The 21073-nt window shown below is 33.0% G+C and overlaps 1 protein-coding gene across 2 annotated transcripts in view; it reads right to left on the reverse strand.

Annotated features, from left to right (window-relative positions):
- Window positions 1-3143: 3143 nt before the first annotated feature.
- The window catches only part of LOC142232652 (uncharacterized), an 89075-nt gene continuing 71145 nt past the window's right edge, over window positions 3144-21073 (reverse strand). For both annotated transcript variants that reach the window (XM_075303294.1, XM_075303295.1), the window contains 2 exons: window positions 13340-13806; window positions 3144-3569 (listed from right to left, as the gene is read on the reverse strand). In XM_075303294.1, the coding sequence (XP_075159409.1) occupies window positions 3243-3569; window positions 13340-13774 (762 nt within the window). In that variant the 5' untranslated portion in view covers window positions 13775-13806 and the 3' untranslated portion in view covers window positions 3144-3242. The remainder of the gene's footprint in view (window positions 3570-13339; window positions 13807-21073) is intronic.

The raw sequence follows: 21073 nt of genomic DNA on the forward strand, positions 1-21073 counted from the left end.
GAGTGACATTTAAATGTATGTGTTTGGGACAAACCTTTATATATAGCCCCCAACACATTTGACGGATGTGATATGGTATCGAAAATGTTGATCTACAGAGTGGCGCAGGGTATAATATAGTCGGCCCCGTCCTACTTTAGACTTTCCTTACTTGTTATACCCTCCACCATAGGATGGGGGTATATTAACTTTGTCATTCCGTTTGTAACACATGGAAATATTGCTCTAAGACCCCATAAAGTATATATATTCTGGGTCGTGGTGAAATTCTGAGTCGATCTGAGCATGACCGTCCGTCCGTCCGTCTGTTGAAATCACGCTAACTTCCGAACGAAACAAGCTATCGACTTGAAACTTGGCACAAGTAGTTGTTATTGATGTAGGTCGGATGGTATTGAAAATGGGCCATTTCGGTCCACTTTTACGTATAGCCCCCATATAAACGGACCCCCAAATTTGGCTTGCGATTGCTCTAAGAGAAGCAAATTTCATCCGATCCGGCTGAAATTTGGTACATGGTGTTAGTATATGGTCTCTAACAACCATACAAAAATTGGTCCATATCGGTCCATAATTACATATAGCCCCCATATAAACCGATCCCCCGATTTGGCTTGCGGAGCCTCTAAGAGAAGCAAATTTCATCCGATCCGGCTGAAATTTGGTACATGGTGTTGGTATATGTTCTCTAATGACCATGCCAAAATTGGTCCATATCGGTCCATAATTATATATAGCCCCCATATAAGCCGATCCCCAGATTTGACCTCCGGAGCCTCTTAGAGGAGCAAAATTCATCCGATCCGGTTGAAATTGGGTACGTGGTGTTAGTATATGGTCTCTAACAATCATGTAAGAATTGGTCCATATCGGTCCATCATTATATATAGCCCCCATATAAACCGATCCCCAAAGTTGTCCTCCGGAGCCTCTTGGAGGAGCAAAATTCATCCGATTCGGTTGAAATTTGGAACGTGGTGTTAGAATGTGGTCTCCAACAAACACGCAAGAATTGGTCCATATCGGTCCATAATTATATATAGCCCCATATAAACCGTTCCCCAGATTTGATCTCCGGAGCCACTTAGAGGAGAAAAATTCATCCGATCCGGTTGAAATTTGCAACGTGGTGTTAGTATAAGGCCGCTAATAACCATGTCAAAATTGGTCCATATCGGTCTATAGTTATATATAGGCGATCCCCAATCACACAAAAATTGGTCCTTATCGGTTCATAATCATGGTTGCCACTCGAGTGAAAAATAATATACCAAAATTTTATTTTTATAGAAAACATTGTCAAAATGTTATTTCTATAGAAAATTTTGTAAAAATTTTATTTCTATAGAAAATTTTGTCAAAATTTTATTTCTATAGAAAATTTTGTAAAAATTTTATTTCTATAGAAAATTTTGTCAAAATTTTATTTCTATAGAACATTTTGTCAAAATTTTATTTCTATAGAAAATTTTGTCAAAATTTTATTTCTATAGAAAATTTTGTCAAAATTTTATTTCTATAGAAAATTTTGTCAGAATTTTATTTCTATAGAAAATTTTATCCAAATTTTATTTCTATAGAAAATGTTGTCAAAATTTTATTTCTATAGAAACTTTAAACTTAATTATATACGTATTTAATCGGCCTTTTTTAGTTTAATATGTACCACGTATGGACTATGTGGCATATGTTACGGTGTTAGGAAGTTTTGAGATACCTTGCCCTCGGCAAGTGTTATCGCAACCCAAGTAATTCGATTGTGGATGACAGTCTTCAGTAGATGTTTCTACGCAATCCATGGTGGAGGGTACATAAGCTTCGGCCTAGCCGAACTTACGGTCGTATATACTTGTTTTTTCTATAGAACAATTTGTCAAAATTTTATTTCTGTAGAAAATTATGTCGAAATTTTATTTCTATAGAAAATTTTGTCAAAATTTTATTTCCATAGAAAATTTTGTCAAAATTTTATTTATATAGAAAATTTTGTCAACATTTTATTTTATATAGAGAATTTTGTCAAAATTTTATTTCTGTACAAAATTTTGACAACATTTTATTTCTATAACAAATTTTGTCAACATTTTATTTCTATAGAAAATGTTTCGCAAAATCTAAAGAATCAAGAGTTTCTCCAATCTACGAAACTGTAGAAAATCTTCCAATTTTTGTAGAATTCTACCGACTATGGCAACAGTGCATGTAAGTCGTATTTTCTTTTTCTGGAGGTATGGGGCAATACCTAAAAATGGTCCGATATGGCCCCATCCTTTGGCGGAGAACATAAAAAAATTGTTTCAACCCTTTTGGACATTTTATCCCATAGTGCAACGTCAAGGCTGTTACACCTGTTGCTGTAGGCGATTTGATAGCTATAAACATAACCTAACAAACTTTAATTTTCATCGACATTGGTGTGAACAAGTATGCTATCAGTTGTTGAATTGAATAATGTTGAATTGTTACAAAATGACGATAAAACAGTTTGCTTTAATTTGCAATAAAATTCAATCAATTCACTTTCACAATAGAAATTGGAAAATATTGGAATATAAAACTTCATTGGAAGACATAAAATTGCCCTTGCTGCTATAAATTAAAAGAAATTTCTGAATTTCTGAAATAGTCAAAAAAGTAAACATGAAGTTGTCAGTTGCGATAGCCGCAGGTCTAAGTAAGAGAGAAATTTTTCGATTTACAATGAACTCGAACTTAACTAATCATTATTTTTTTTTTAATTATAAATTAAAGTTTTGGCTTTTCTCTGTGTGAATTATGGCTGTGTTTCGGCTGCAGTTGTGGATCGTATAGATCGATCGGAGATTGGTAATATTGAAACACCTGCAAATGTAACCCAAATAGAAGGTCGTCAAGCCTATTCCGATGATGATGATGATGATGATTATTATGAGGAGGAAGAAGAAAATGAAGATGAGGAGGAGGAATTACAAGAATCCTTAGATGGTCATAATGCCTCTTCAGATAGTCACAACGAAGAGGAAGATGATAGTGAAGAAAATGAGGAAGGCGACGATGGAGATGACGAGGACGAAAGACGTTTTATGGAGGACAAACGTTATCTGAAAGCCGTCTATGAGATATTGTAAAATGATAATTTTAAATTAAATAAATTAATTTGTTTTTTAATTTTTTTTTATTATAAGTTAGCAATAGATTACAATAAATAAATTTATAATAAATAATAATTATTTACATTTTTTTATTTGTTGACAAATTTTCTCTCAAATTTCTCTTTTGAATTCAAAAACTTGATGCCGTTTATTACGCGCATAGATTTTAGTTCTCATGTTATTACGATGACGATTTGTGGTTCTTAGTGGGGGTGAGGTATAGGTTAATTGTTTATTTAATTGATCCATTGGTGACACATGATCTTTATCCTTTAGACCCATACTAAGGGGTACTTCTGCTCCTCCAATCGACAAAGATATGGGCAACATGGAATGTGAATTGATGACAATTGGTATGGTTATATAAACTGGAGTTTCCGGTATGGCCTCAGCACTTATTGAGCTCAGGGGTTTTACCAAAGGTATTATTTCTTTTTCCTGAAAATATAATTAATTGGGAAACATTGGAATATGGTCAATTTTTGGGGAAGCCAAAAGGGTATTATCAGAAGTTATTCAATTTATAATTTATCATTGAAATGTTAAAGAAAAGTCATTTAAAACAAGTATATACGGCCGTAAGTTCGGCCAGGCCGAATCTTATGTACCCTCCACCATGGATTGCGTAGAAACTTCTACTAAGGCAGTCATCCATAATCGAATTACTTGGGTTGCGTCTTCTAAATTGTAAGTTAGTCCATACGGGGTATATATTAAACAAAAAAGGCCGATTAAATACGTATATAATTCAATTTGACAAAATTTTCTGTAGAAATAAAATTTTGGCAACATTTTCTATAGAAATAAATTTTTGACCAAATTTTCTATAGAAATAAAATTTTGAAAAAAATTTTTATAGAAATAAAATTTTGATAAAATTTTTTATACCACCATAGGATGGGGGTATATTAACTTTGTCATTCCGTTTGTAACACATCGAAATATTGCTCTAAGACCCCATAAAGTATATATATTCTGGGTCGTGGTGAAATTCTGAGTCGATCTGAGCATGTCCGTCCGTCCGTCCGTCTGTTGAAATCATGCTAACTTCCGAACGAAATAAGCTATCGACTTGAAACTTGGCACAAGTAGTTGTTATTGATGTAGGTTGGATGGTATTGCAAATGAGCCGTATCGGTCCACTTTTACGTATAGCCCCCATATAAACGGACCCCCAAATTCGGCTTGCGATTGCACTAAGAGAAGCAAATTTCATCCGATCCGGCTGAAATTTGGTACATGGTGTTAGTATATGGTCTCTAACAGCCATGCAAAAGTTGGTCCATATCGGTCCATAATTACATATAGCCCCCATATAAACCGATCCCCCGATTTGGCTTACGAAGCCTCTAAGAGAACCAAATTTCATCCGATCCGGCTGAAATTTGGTACATGGTGTTAGTATATGGTTTCTAACAACCATGCACAAATTTGTCCATATCGGTCCATAATTACATATAGCCCCCATATAAACCGATCCCCCAATTTGGCTTGCGGAGTCTCTAAGAGAACCAAATTTCATCCGATTCGGCTGAAAGTTGGTACATGGTGCTGGGATATGTTCACTAACAACCATGCAAAAATTGGTCCACATCGGCCCATAATTATATATAGCCCCCATATAAACCGTTCCCCAGATTTGACCTCCGGAGGCTCTTAGAGGAGCAAAAGTCATCCGATCCGATTGAAATTTGGTACGTGGTGTTAGTATATTGTCTCTAACAACCATGCCAAAAGTGGTCCATATCGGTCTATAATTATATATAGCCCCCATATAAGCCGATCCCCAGATTTGACCTCCGAAGCCTCTTAGAGGAGCAAAATTCATCCGATCCAGTTGAAATTTGGTACGTGGTGTTAGTATATGGTCTCTAACAACCATGCCAGAATTGGTCCATATCGGTCCATAATTATATATAGCTCCATATAAATCGATCCCCAGATTTGTCCTCCGGAGCCTCTTGGAGGAGCTTAATCCATCCGATCCGGTTGAAATTTGGAACATGCTGTTAGAATGTGGTCTCTAACAAACACGCAAGAATTGGTCCATATCGGTCCATAATTATATATAGCCTCCCATATAAACCGTTCCCCTGATTTGATCTCCGGAGCCTCTTGGAGGAGCAAAATTCATCCGGTCCCGTTGAAATTTGCAACGTGGTGTTAGTATAAGGCCGCTTATAACCATGTCATAATTGGTCCATATCGGTCTATAGTTATATATAGCCGATCCCCAATCACACAAAAATTGGTCCATATCGGTTCATAATCATGGTTACCACTCGATCCAAAAATTATCTACCAAAATTTTATTTTTATTGTCAAAATGTTATTTCTATAGAAAAATTTGTCAAAATTTTATTTCTATAGAAAATTTTGTCAACATTTTATTTCTATAGAAAATTTTGTCAAAATTTTATTTCTATAGAAATTTTTTTTCCAAATGTTATTTCTATAGAATTTTTTTTTTCCAAAGTTTACTTCTATAGAAAATGTTGTCAAAATTTTATTTCTATAGAAACTGTAAACTTAATTATATACGTATTTAATCGGCCTTTTTTAGTTTAATATATACCACGTATGGACTATGTGGTATATATTACGGTGTTAGGAAGTTTTAAGATACCTTGCCATCGGCAAGTGTTACCGCAACCCAAGTAATTCGATTGTGGATGACTGTCTTCAGTAGAAGTTTCTACGCAATCCATGGTGGAGGGTACATAAGCTTCGGCCTGGCCGAACTTACGGCCGTATATACTTGTTATAGAAATAAAATTATGGTAGATTGTTTTTGGCAATATGGACAAATTTTTGTCCGATATGGAGCAATTTTTTCATGGTTGTTATAGACCCTATACTAACACCACGTATCAAATTTCAACCGGAGCGGATGAATTTTGCTCCTCCAAGAGGCTCCGGAGTTAAAATCTGGAGATCGGTTTAAATGGGGGCTATATATAATTATGGACCGATTTGTACAAATTTGTGCATGATGTTTAGAGACCTATAGAAACACCGCGTGCCAAATTTCAACCGGATCGGAGGAAATTTGCTTCTTTAAGAGACTCCGCAGCCCAAATCTGGTGGTCGGTTTATATAGGGGCTATACGTAAAAGTGGTTCGATATGGCCCATTTGCAATACCATCCAACCTACATCAATAACAACTACTTGTGCCAAGTTTCAAGTCGATAGCTTATTTCGTTGCGTGATTTCAACAGACGGACGGACGGCCGGACACGCTTAGATCGACTCAGAATTTCACCACGACCGAGCAATATTTCGATGTGTTACAAACGAAATTACAAAGTTAATATACCCCCCATCCTATGGTGGAGGGTCGAATAATAATTAATTTTAAATTAAGATATCATGCATTATTGATTTAATTGCATTTTTAATTAAAAACAAATATATACGGCCGTAAGTTCGGCTAGGCCGAATCTTATGTACCCTCCACCATGGATTGCGTAGAAACTTCTACTGAAGACTGTCATCCACAATCGAATTACTTGGGTTGCGGTAACACTTGCCGATGGCAAGGTATCGTAAAACTTCCTAATATCGTCTTCTAAATTGCGTGGTATATATTAAACTTAAAATGGCCGACTAAATACGTATATAATTAAATTTGACAAAATTTTTTATAGAAATAAAATTTTGACAAAAGTTTCTATAGAAATAAAATTTTGACAAAATAAAATTTTGACAACATTTTCTATAGAAGTAAAATTTTGACAAAATTTTCTATAGAAATAAAATTTTCACAAAATTTTCTATAGAAATAAAATTTTGACAAACCGATATGGACCAATTTTTGTGTGATTGGGGATCGGCTATATATAACTATAGACCGATATGGACCAATTTTGGCATGGTTATTAGCAGCCATATACTAACAGCACGTTCCAAATTTCAACCGGATCGAATGAATTTTGCTTCTCCAAGAGGCTCCGGAGATCAAATCTGGGGAATGGTTTATATGGGTGCTGTATATAATTATGGACCGATTTGGACCAATTTTGGCATGGTAGTGAGAGACCATGTACAAACGCCATGTACCAAATTTCAACCGGATCGGATGAATTTTGCTCCTCCAAAAGGCTCCGCAGGACAAATCTGGGGATCGGTTTATATGGGGGCTATATATAATTATGGACCGATATGGACCAATTCTTGCATGCTTGTTAGGGACCATATACTTACACCACGTACCAAATTTCAACTGGATGGGATAAAATTTGCTTCTCTTAGAGGCTCGGCAAGCCATATCTGGGGATCGGTTTATATGGGGGATATATATAATTATGGACCGATTTGGACCAATTTTGGCATGGTAGTGAGAGACCATATACAAACGCCATGTACCAATTTTCAACCGCATCGGATGAATTTTGTTCCTGCAAGAGGCTCCGGAGGTCAAATCTGGGGATCGGTTTATATGGGGGCTATATATAATTATGGACCGATGTGGACCAATTTTTGCATAGGTGTTAAAGACCATAAGCACTATGTTCTAAATTTCAGCCGGATCGGATAAGATTTGCTTCTCTTAGAGGCTCCGCAAGCCAAATCTGGGGATCGGTTTATATGGGGGCTATATATAATTATGTACCGATTTGGACCATTTTTTGCATGGTAGTGAGAGACTATATACAAATGCCATGTACCAAATTTCAACTGGATCGGATGAAATTTGCTTCTCTTTGAGGCTCCGCAAGGCAAATCTGGGGATCGGTTTATATGGGGGCTATATATAATTATGGACCGATGTGAACCAATTTTTGGATGGTAGTCAGATACCATATACCAACACCATGTACCAAATTTCAGCCGGATTGGATGAATTTTGCTCCTCCAAGAGGCTCCACAAGCCAAATCTGAGCGTCCGTTTATATGATTGAATTTTTTGAAATTGATTTTTACGATTATTTAATAGTCCAAAAAGTCAAAAGTCGCGACTTCAAGTGATATATTGTCAGTATACAAACAACCTACGACACATTCCTCTTTCAATTCAAATTCGACTTTTCGATATTTCATTTAAAACGCGATTAGTAGACATTGATCAAAAGTCAATAGTCGATTTCAAAGATTATATATCTAAAAAATTTAAAAAAAGAGTCGAAAGGACAACAGTTCCAAAAGAAAATTTGTCCCAAAATTTTAATATAAAAGTCGAAATCTTGAAAATTAAAAATAATCAAAAGTTCCAAAAGTCAAGTTTTCCAAATTTACATAAAGTCAGTTAAAGTTAACGTAAATCAAAAGGCGATTTAACAAGTCGATTAAAAACACAAAACAGGAGTCCTTTGTAAAGATTATAAAATTAAACTTTACAAAATTAAAAAAAAAAAAAACAAGTAAGGAAAGTCTAAAGTCGGGCGGGGCCGACTATATTATACCCTGCACCACTTTATAGATCTAAATTTTCGATACCATATCACATCCGTCAAATGTGTATTTGTCCCACATACATACATTTAAATATCACTCGATCTGGATAGAATTTGGTAGACTTCTACAAAATCTATAGACTCAAAATTTAAGTCGGCTAATGCACTAGGGTGGAACACAATGTTATTAAAAAACAAGTATATACGGCCGTAAGTTCGGCCAGGCCGAAGCTTATGTACCCTCCATCATGGATTGCGTAGAAACTTCATCTAAACACTGCCATCCACAATCGAATTACTTAAGTTGCGGTAACGCTTGCCGTTGGCAAGGTATCTTAAAACCTCCTAACACCATATTCTAAATTGTATGTAAGTCCATATGTGGTATATATTAAATCAAAAAAGATCGATCCAATACGTATATAATTCAGTTTGACAAAGAAATAAAAAAAGATAGAAATAAAATATTCACAAAATTTTCTATAGAAATAAACATTTTGACAAAATTTTCTATAGAAAGAAAATTTTGACAAAAATTTCTACAGAAATAAAATTTTAACAAAATTTTCTATAGAAATAAACTTTTGACAAAATTTTCTATAGAAATAAAATCTTGGTAGATTATTTTTGGCTCGAGTGGCAACCATGATTATGAACCGAATAAAATTTGAACAAAATTTGCTATAGAAATAAAATTTTGACAAAATTTTCTATAGAAATAAAATTTTGACAATGATGAAAATTTTATTATGAACCGAATAAAATTTTAACAAAATTTTCTCTAGAAATAAGATTTTGACAAAATTTTCTATAGAAATAAAATTTTGACAAAATTTTCTATAGAAATAAAATTTTGGTAGATTATTTTTGGCTCTAGTGGCAACCATAATTATGAACCGATATGGACCAATTTTTGTGTGATTGGACCACTTTTGGTATGGTTGTTAGCGACCATATACTAACACCACGTGCCTAATTTGAACCGGATCGGATGAATTTTGCTCCTCCAAGAGGCTCCGGAGGTCAAATCTGGAGAATGTTTTATATGGGGGCTACATATATATATATGGACCGATATGGACCAATTCTGGCACGGTTGTTAAAGATCATATACTAACACCATGTTCCAATTACAACCGGATTGGATGAAATTTGCTTCTCTTGGAGACTTCGCAAGCCAAATCTGGGGAACGGTTTATATAGGGGCTATATATAATTATGAACCGATGTGGACCAATTTTTGCATGGTTGTTAGAGACCATATACCAATATCATGTACCAAATTTCAGGCGGATCGGATGAAATTTGCTTCTCTTTGAGGCTCCGCAACCCAAATCTGGGGATCGGTTTATATAGGGGCTATATATAATTATGAACCGATGTGGACCAATTTTTGCCTGATTGTTAGAGACCACATACCAACATCATGTACCAAATTTCAATCGGATCGGATGACTTTTGCTCTTCTAAGAGGCTCCGCAAGCCAAATCGGGGGATCGGTTTATATGGGGGCTATATGTAATTATGGACCGATATGAACCAATTTTTGCATGGTTGTTAAAGACCATATACTAACACCATGTACCAAATTTCAGCCGGATCGGGTGAAATTTGGTTCTCTTAGAGGCTCCGCAAACCAAATCGGGGGATCGGTTTATATGGGGGCTATATATAATTATGGACCGATGTGGACCAATTTTTGCATGGTTGTTAGAAACCTTATTCCAACACCATGTACCAAATTTCAGCCGGATCGGATGAAATTTGCTTCTCTTTTAGGCTCCGCAAGCCAAATCTGGAGATCGGTTTATATGGGGGCTATATATAATTATGGACCGATGTGGACCAATTTTTGCATGGTTATTAGAGACCATATACCAATACCATTTATCAAATTTCAGCCTGATCGGATGAAATATGCTTCTGTTAGAGGCTCCACAAGCCAAATCCGAGGGTCCCCTTATATGGGGGCTATACGTAAAAGTGGACCGATATGGCCCATCTAAGCTATATCTAAATCTGAACCGATGTCAACCAAATTTAGTACGCATAGCTACAATGCTAATTCTACTCCCTGTGCAAAATTTCAACTAAATCGGAGTTAAAAATTGGCCTCTGTGGTCATATGAGTGTAAATCGGGCGAAAGCTATATATGGGAGATATATCTAAATCTGAACCGATTTCAACCAAATTTGGCACGTATAGCTACAATGCTAATTCTACTCCCTGTGCAAAATTTCAACTAAATCGGAGTTAAAAATTGGCCTCTGTGGTCATATGAGTGTAAATCGGGCGAAAGCTATATATGGGAGATATATCTAAATCTGAACCGATTTCAACCAAATTTAACACGCATAGCTATAATGCTAATTCTACTCCCTGTGCAAAATTTCAACTAAATCGGAGCAAAAACTTGGCCTCTGTGGGCAAATGAGTGTAAATCGGGCGAAAGCTATATATGGGAGCTATATCTAAATCTGAACCGAGTTGGCTGATATTTTGCAAGTTTTTCGAGACTCATAAAATATTCGGATGTGCGGAATTTGAGGAAGATCGGTTGATATACACGCCAATTATGACCAGATCGGTGAAAAATATATATGGCAGCTATATCTAAATCTGAACCGATTTTTTCCAAAATCAATTGGGATCGTCTTTGAGCCGAAACAGGACCCTATACCAAATTTTAGGACAATCGGACTAAAACTGCGAGCTGTATTTTGCACACAAAAATACATCAACAGACAGACGGACAGACAGACGGACATCGCTAAATCGACTCAGAATTTAATTCTAAGACGATCGGTATACTAAACGATGGGTCTCAGACTTTTCCTTCTTGGCGTTACATACAAATGCACAAACTTATTATACCCTGTACCACAGTAGTGGTGAAGGGTATAAAAAATCGAAAACTCCCAAATTTTAATAGTCAAAAATTCGATATTCGAGAAAAAGTCAGAAAGTTAGTTAAAGTTCGATTAGTTGGTATGCTCACTATCAAAATTTGATTAGATTTTCAAAAAAAGGCGATTTGGCAGATTATAAAATTCAACTTTTTTGAAAAATTAATTCTTCCAAAATTTAAAAAAGGTTGAAATGTAAATTATTCCCATTTTGTTTTTTAAAGTCGAAAGTTGGAAAACTCGAAAAGATTAATTTTTTTTTGCTCACTGTCAAAAGTTGATTTGATTTTCAAAAAAGACGATTTGGCAGATTATAAAATTTAACTTCTTTGAAAAATTAATTAATTAATTTTTCCAAAATTTAAAAAAGGCTGAAAAGTAAATTATTCCCTAGATTTTCAAAAAAAAAGCCGATTTGGCAGATTATAAAATTCAACTTTTTTGAAAAATTAATTCTTCCAAAATTTAAAAAAGGTTGAAATGTAAATTATTCCCATTTTGTTTTTTAATGTCGAAAGTTGGAAAACTCGAAAAGATGATTTTTTTTTGCTCACTGTCAAAAGTTGATTTGATTTTCAAAAAAAGACGATTTGGCAGATTATAAAATTCAATTTTTTTGAAAATTTAATTAATTAATTTTTCCAAAATTTAAAAAAAAATGTTGAAAAGTAAATTATTCCCATTTATTTAAGTCGAAAGTTGTAAAACTCAAAAAGATTAATTTTTAAAATTTTTTAAAGGTCGGAAAATCCAAACGTCAGCTTTTCAAATTAAGAAAAAGTCAGATAGTCAGTTAGAGATTTCAAAATTCCATGTCAAAGATTATAAAATTCAAATTTGTCACAAATTTGCAAATTTTAAAAAGGTCGGAAAGTTAAAAAAATCGACAGTTTTCCAAATTATATTTTCCAAATTTTGAAAAAGTCGGAAAATCAACTAAATTTGTGTATCCTATCAAAAGTCCATTAGACTCGATTTTCAAAAAAAAAATCAAAAGTCGATTTGAAAAATTAAAAACTTTGTATAATCTTTCAAAATTAAATTTTTGTTGAGAAAATCGATTAGTCGAAAAGTCAATTTTTGCTAATTTAAAAAAAAAATCGAAAGGTAGAAAACTCGAAAATTAAAATTTTCTAAATTTTAAAAAGGTCGAAGAGTTAAATAGTAGACTTTTGCCAAATTTTAAAAAATAGAAAGGTACAAAATCAAATATTCCAAAGTTAGTTAAAATTTTGCTCACAAAAGTCGATTACACTCGATTTTCAAAAAATCATAAGTTGACCTCAAGACTATAAAATTTAAATTAGTTTGAGTAGACTTTTATTTAAAAGTCGACTTTTCCCAAATCTAATAAAAAAGTCGAAAAGTACAAAAGTCAAATTTTGCAAATTTAGAAAAATTCGGGAAGCCAGCCAGCTAAAGTTTTGCTTACTCAGTTAAAGTTTTGCTAGCAAAGTCGATTTGATTTTCAAAAAAAATACGATTTGAAATATTCTTAAATTTGACTTGGTTTTTTATTGAGAAAGAAAAGACCTTTAACGGAAATTATTACCATTATTATTATTCATTAGTCATTCATTATTATTCATTATTATTATTATTATTCATTAGTCGAAAAGTAAATTTTGTCCACATTAAAACAAACGAAAGATCGAAAAGTAATTTTTCCCAAATTTTAAAAAAGTCGAAAGGTCAAAAACTCGAAAAACCAAATTCTGCACATTTTAAAAAAATTCGGAAAGTCGATTTTTTTCCTTTTTCAAAAAATTCGAATTCGAAAAAAGTCTAAAGACCCGAAAAGTCAAATTTTCCAAATTTTAAAAAAGTCGGGAATTCGGCTTTTCTAAAATTCAAAAAGTGGAAAGGTCGAGAGGTATATGTATATATGGGCAACAAAACAATTTACCTTATCCTGAGTTATGGCTAAGCCTTTTAGAAAATTCCATGGAATTGAATCTTCTTTGTGGATTTCTTGAAATTCTTCCTTAGTCAAATCTGGGTAACGATGTTCAAGTAACGAAAATTTATCATCAAAATCGTGCCATGGATCACTGGGTTTCTCGGTGGATGCTTCTTCCGTTGTTACTGCCGTTTCAATAGGGGGGATAATGGGAAGTGTGGCAGCATCATTTTGATTGCTTGCTGTTATATCGTCTTTCATGTCAACAGCTTTTGGAGCACTTTCAGATGTAACTTCAGACATTTCTAGAATTGTATCTTTATTTTCTACTCCTTTAGTCTGCATATCATTATCTTTGATGTTTTCCATTTGTCCCTCTGATTTTGTGGTTATGTTTTCCATGGACTGATCATGGTTTTTGTTCTCCAGATCAGTAGGCATAGCCAAGGACCATGCACAGAAGGATACCAATGCTATAAGGACGAAAAATACCAGATTTACAGTTAAGTTAGGATACTCAAAAAATGTATTCAATAATAAAGAGAGCGAGCTCGATAGGTTAGAATATTTTTCTTTTAATTCAATATAAATTTCATTGACGTAAGGACCCGATTGAAAAATATTGATGTGCTAGGTGGTTGTTTTAAAGACATTTGTAGTAAAGTTTGGGGTAAGTAAATGTGAATAGGCCGATCATATAATTGTATTGCAAAATAATTTACCTAGTCTGAAAAGAAAACTCCATCACATCTAGGGATTGTAAACGGAACCAAAATGTATATTTCGGCTTATTCAATATTTGGAAAAGTCGACGTTTTGGCTCTTCAAACTTGAAAAACTTTTTCGAAATTTGGAAAAGTCGATTTTTACACGATTTTTATACCCTTCACCACTACTGTGGTACAGGGTATAATAAGTTTGTGCATTTGTATGTAACGCCAAGAAGGAGTAATCATGGACCAACCTTTTAGTATACGGATCGGCTTAGAATTAAATTCAGAGTCGATTTAGCGATGTCCGTCTGTCTGTCTGTCCGTCTTTCTGTCCGTCTGTCTGTCTGTTGATGTATTTTTGTGTGCAAAGTACAGCTCGCAGTTTTAGTCCGATTATCCTAAAATTTGGTATAGGGTCCTGTTTCGGCTCTAAGACGATCCCTATTGATTTTGGAAAAAATCGGTTCAGATTTAGATATAGCTGTCATATATATTTTTCACCGATATGGTCATAATTGGCGTGTATATCAACCGATCTTCCTCAAATTCCGTAGATCCGAATATTTTATGAGTCTCGAAAAACTTGCAAAATATCAGCCAAATTGGTTCAGATTTAGATATAGCTCCCATATATATCTTTCGTCCGATTTGAACTTATATGGCCACAAAAGCCAGAGTTTTGCCGTGATTTGCTTCAAATTTTGTACAAGTGGTACATTTAATAGTATCGTTAAGTGTGTCAAATTTTGTTAAAATCGGTTCAGATTTAGATATAGCTCACATATATATCTTTCGCCCGATTTGGACTTATATGGTCTCAAAAGTCCGAGTTTTGCCCTGACTTACTTCTAATTTTAACGATACTATTGTATGTGCCAAATATGGTCAAAATCGATTCAGATTTAGATATAGCTCCCATATATATCTTTCGTCCGATTTGAACTTATATGGCCTCAAAATCCAGGGTTTTGCCGTGATTTGCTTCAAATTTCGCACAAGGAGTACGTTAGTAGTATCGGTAATTGTGCCAAATTTGGTTGAAATCGGTTCAGATTTAGATATGGCTCCCATATATATCTTCCATCCGACCAGGGGGGCTAAAGTTATACTCCCATTTACGTGAAATTTCGCATAGATAGCAGAATTATTATTCTAACTATACATGTCAAATTTAGTCAAAATCGGTTCAGATTGTATATAGCTCCCATATATACGTACACCGGAGTTGGGGAAATATGGTAGACTGTTACACAATTTAGACCCATTTTCAATGGAAGTTTCCTCCAATTAACTGGATAGCGTTAGCCGATTTAAATTTTAATTCTAGAGATTTTGTAGAAGTAAAAAACTTGTCTCCTTTATATAGCTTCCAGCAAATGTGAAGTAGTTGAGATGGTAACACAAATTTTGGCCTACATAGGGGTGAAGGGTATAATATAGTCGGCCCCGCCCGACTTTAGACTTTACTTACTTGTTTGTTTTAATATTTGGAAGTCGAATTTTGTACTTTATTAAAATTTACTTTGTGGCGTTTTCCATTGTTCGGAAATTTGAAAAAGTCAAGTTTTGACTTTTGCAAGATTTAAAAAAAAAATTGCAAAAATATAAAAATTTTGAGTTTTTGAATAACTTTTTTTTTTTTTTTAATTTGTAAAAGTCGGCTTTGACACCTTTCGATTTTTTCAAAATTTGGACAAATTAAAAATTGAACAAGTATATACGGCCGTCAGTTCGGCCAGGCCGATGCTTATGTACCCTCCACCATGGATTGCGTAAAAACTTCTACTGAAGACTGTCATCCACAATCGAATTACTTGGGTTGCGGTAACACTTGCCGATGGCAAGGTATCTTAAAACTTCCTAACACCGCCTTCTAAATGGCAAAGTAGCCCATACGTGGTATATATTAAACTAAAAAAGGCCGATTAAATACGTATATAATTAAGTTTCACAAAATTTTTTATAGAAATAAAATTTTGAGAAAATTTTCTATAGAAGTAAAATTTGGACAACATTTTCTATAGAAATAAAATTTTGACAAAATTTTCTATAGAAATAAAATTTTGACAAAATTTTTTATACAAATAAAATTTTGACAAAATTTTTTATAGAAATAAAATTTTGACAAAATTTTTTATAGAAATAAAATTTTGACAAAATTTTTTATAGAAATAAAATTTTGACAAAATTTTCTATAGAAATAAAATTTTGACAAAATTTTCTATTGAAATAAAATTTTGACAAAATTTTTTATACAAATAAAATTTTGAAAAAATTTTTTATAGAAATAAAATTTTGACAAAATTTTTTATAGAAATACAATTTTGACAAAAATTTCTATAGAAATAAAATTTTGGTAGATTATTTTTGGCTCGAGTGGCAACCATGATTATGAACCGATATGGACCAATTTTTGTGTGATTGGGGATCGGCTATATATAACTATAGACCGATATGGACCAATCTATAATAACATAATTTACAATTTACAATAACACCACATTCCAAATTTCAACCGGATCGGATAAATTTTGCTTCTCCAAGAGGCTCCGGAGATCAAATCTGGAGAACGGTTTATATGGGGGCTATATATAATTATAGACCGATATGGACCATGATTGCTAGAGACCATATAATAACACCACGTACCAAATTTCAACCGGATTGGATGAATTTTGCTCCTCCAAAAGGCTCCGGAGGACAAATCTGGGGATCGGTTTATATGGGTGCTATATATAATTATGGACCGATATGGTTCAATTTGTGCATGGTTGTTAGAGACCATATACTTATATCATGTACCAAATTTCAGCCGGATCGGATGAAATTTGCTTCTCTTAGAGGCACCGCAAGCCAAATCGGGGGATCGGTTTGTATGGGGGCTATATATAATTAAGGACCGATGTGGACCAATTTTTGCACAGTTGTTAGAGAACATATACTTGCACCATGTACCAAATTTAATCCGGATCAAATAAAATTTGCTTCTCTTAGAGGCTCCGCAAGCCAAATCTGGGGATCGGTTTATATGGGGGCTATATATAATTATGGACCGATGTGGACTAATTTTTGCATGTTTGTTAAATACCATATACTAGCACTATGTACCAAATTTCAGCCAAATCGGATAAAATTTGCTTCTCTTAGAGGCTCCGCAAGCCAAATCTAGGGTTCGGTTTATATGGGGGCTATAACTAATTATGGACCAATTTTTGCATGGTTGTGAGAGACCATACACAAACACCATGTACCAAATTTCATGCGGATCGAATGAATGTTGCTCCTCCAAGAGGTTCCGCAAGCCAAATCTGAGCGTCGGTTTATATGGGGCTATACGATATGGCAATAACAACTACTTGTTTCAAGTCGATAGCTTGTTTCGTTCGGAAGTTAGCGTGATTTCAACTGACGGACGGACAGACGGACGGACGGACGGACATGCTTAGATCGACTCAGAATTTCACCACTACCCAGAATATATACTTTATGGGGTCTTAGAACAATATTTCGATGTGTTACAAACGGAATGACAAAGTTAATATACCCCCCATCCTATGGTGGAGGGTATAAAAAAAGCCTTTTGACTTTTTTAAAATTTGGAATAGTTGACTTTTCGATTTTTCTTTACGTTACCATAGAAATATTTTCATCATATTCCAAACTCGATTTTTTCGTTAAAAATCGATTTTGGCCAATATCAAAAATTAATTTGAGTCAATTTTCAAAAATATCAAAACGATTAGCCGAATTTTAAGTTTAAAAAAATTCCCGCAAAATTATGATCACAATCAGCTTTAGCCCAAACATTTGATACTGATAAGACACATCTTCTTAATGGCCACGTAGTACCTCATGTCGTCCAGAGGTGTTGTTAATCACCCCAATTTTGTTTGGTCGTACCAAAAGGGTGTACGTTCATTTGGCCATTAATTTTGATTTCAGTGATGAGTGAATATGTTAAATGCAGCATCATAACAAATTCAAATTCATGGTAGGGAATCTTTGGGCTTCTTCCACATTCCTATACTAGAACTGTCATATGATTATAACTATATATCACATATTAAATTTCTAGACTAGAAGTCACATCAAATCAATTTCCCGAACATCACTGTGCAACAATTAATTACGGATTGCATAATAACTTTTATTGCCGATACTTCGATATCTTTAATTTCACTTTTTCTTTCATATTCATTAACACTTTTTGGGCGACACGACCAAAATAATTTGAATAGCAAATAATTTGAAAAAAAAATGGTGGTAAATACCTAATCCGCAGATTGTAAGTTTCATTTTATGCCAAAAATTTACCAAACACTAAAGAAAGTTTTTGGAAATGGCCAATATTTATAGATTTTCTTCCCCCCCAGTGGAACGAATATCACTTCACAAATTTAATTTCATTTCGCTCATGATTACATTTGATCAGCATTCTGCTGATAAGAGTAAGGGGCAGTCCCGTATTGAGATAGATGGATATATGATCTAAGGTAGCCAATTCATTTGAATATGAATTTTGAATAAATTACTACTATTCAATACTGTTCCGGTCTTACAAAGAAATGGCTGAGATTCGCAACTGCACGATGGTGGAAGTTATGGCAAAAATACTCTTGTGAAATCTTATAATGAAGATATTTGATTGTGAAGTTTAATTTGTTTTAGTATCTTTTGTGTAACACATAAAAACAGTTTCAAATGTTATTGACCTATTCGTGGCCAATAAGGTAGGTGTTATACAGTGGTGCTCAAAATGTTAGCCACTATAACGTCCGTTGAAAACAAATTATAAATCAATCGGATTGGATGGAGTTTGCTCCTCCAGGAGGCTCAAGAAGTAATCTTTGGGGACCGGGGGGAATTTTTTTCAAAATTGAAAATTTTGTTAAAATTTTATTCTTATAGAAATTTTTGTCACAATTTTATGTCTATAGAAAATTTTGCCAAAATTTTGCAGTCTATAGGGCTTTGCCCAAATAAATTTGACAAACATTCTTTTCCTCTGTTGGTTAAGCTACATTTGTAGTAGAGGTGTGCACGTGACACGTAATTGTCGTGACTCACGAAAATTTTCGTGATTCATGACAACCGCGTGAGTGTGCGTGAGCGTGATTAACTAACCAAAATATCGTGCGTGAGCGTGAGTAACGAAAGTAATATCTTCGTGAGTGTGCGTGAGTAACGAATTACACTCATATATTCCTGCTCACCAACATAAAACGCATACGAGTTAAATTCAGTTACAATTTTAGTGACACCTGGGATGTTAAGAGTTTAATAACACCCTCGATTTGAATAATGCTCAGGTTTTCAGACACTTCGGTAAGGTAAATGTTTTTCGTGAGTCACGATGTTTTTCGTGAGTCACGATATTTTTCGTGAGTCACGGTATTTTTCGTGAATCACGACGTTTTCGTGCGTGAGTCCTACCAAAAAATATCGTGCGTGAGTGTGCGTGAGTATGATTTTTCAGTCGTGAGTGTGCGTGAATAAACTATTACTCACGTGCACACCTCTAATTTGTAGTTTAGTCAATGCATGGTTTTAAGCTGGAATCAAAAACAACAAAATTGTATTTCTATAGAAAATTTTGTCAACATTTTATTTCTATAGACATTTTTTGTCAAAATTTCATTTCTCTAGAAAATTTTTTCAAAATTTAATTTCTTTAGAAAATTTAGCCAAAATTTTATTTCTATAGAAATTTTTTGTCAAAATTTCATTTGTATAGAAAATTTTGTCTAAATTTTATTTCTATAGAAAATTTGGTAAACATTTTTTCAAAATTTAATTTCTATAGAAAATTTTGTCAAAATTTCATTTCTATAGAAATTTTTTGTCAAAATATCATTTCTTTAGAAAATTTAGCCAAAATTGTATTTCTACAGAAAAATTTTAGTTTTGTAGAACATTTTGTCAAAATTTCATTTCTATAGAAATTGTCAAAATTTCATTTCTATAGAAATTTTTTGTCAAAATTTCATTTCTCTAGAAAATTTTTTCAAAATTTAATTTCTTTAGAAAATTTAGGCAAAATTTTATTCCTATAGAAATTTTTTGTCAAAATTTCATTTGTATAGAAAATTTGGTCTAAATTTTAATTCTATAGAAAATTTGGTAAATTTTTTCAAAATTTAATTTCTATAGAAAATTTTGTCAAAATTTCATTTCTATAGAAATTTTTTATCAAAATATCATTTCTTTAGAAAATTTAGCCAAAATTGTATTTCTACAGAAAAATTTTAGTTTTGTAGAACATTTTGTCAATATTTTATTTCTATAGAAAATTTGTCAATCTTTTATTTCTATAGATAATTTTGTCAAAATGTTATTTCTATAGAAAATTATGTCAAAATTTTATTTCTATAGAAAATTTTGTCAAAATTTTATTTCTATAGAAAATTTTTGTCAAGATTTTATTTCTATAGAAAATTTTGTCAACATTTTATTTCTATAGAAAATTTTGTCAAAATTGTATTTCTATAGTCAAAATTTTATTTCTATAGAAAATCCGGTAAACATTTTTTCAAAATTTCATTTCTATAGAAAATTTTTGTCAAGATTTTATTTCTATACAAATTTTTTTTCAAAATTTCATTTCTCTAGAAAATTTTTTCAAAATTTAATTTCTTTAGAAAATTTAGCCAAAATTTTATTTCTATAGAAATTTTTTGTCAAAATTTTATTTGTATAGAAAATTTTGTAAAATTTTTTTCAAAATTTCATTTCTATAGAAAATTTTGTCAAAATTTCATTTCTATAGAAATTTTTTGTCAAAATATCATTTCTTTAGCAAAAATTGTATTTCTACAGAAAAATTTTAGTTTTGTAGAAAATTTTGTCAATATTTTATTTCTATAGAATATTTGTCAAACTTTTATTTCTATAGAAAGTTATCGCAACATTTTAATTCTATATAAAATTTTTACAATATTTTCTTCCTATAAAAATTTTTGCATAATTTTGTATCCATACAATTTCTCTTAAAGTTTATTTCTGTACAAATTTTTTTTTATAGAAAATA

Source organism: Haematobia irritans, chromosome 4, assembly GCF_050003625.1.
Source record: "Haematobia irritans isolate KBUSLIRL chromosome 4, ASM5000362v1, whole genome shotgun sequence".
Classification (NCBI taxonomy): Eukaryota; Metazoa; Arthropoda; class Insecta; order Diptera; family Muscidae; genus Haematobia; species Haematobia irritans.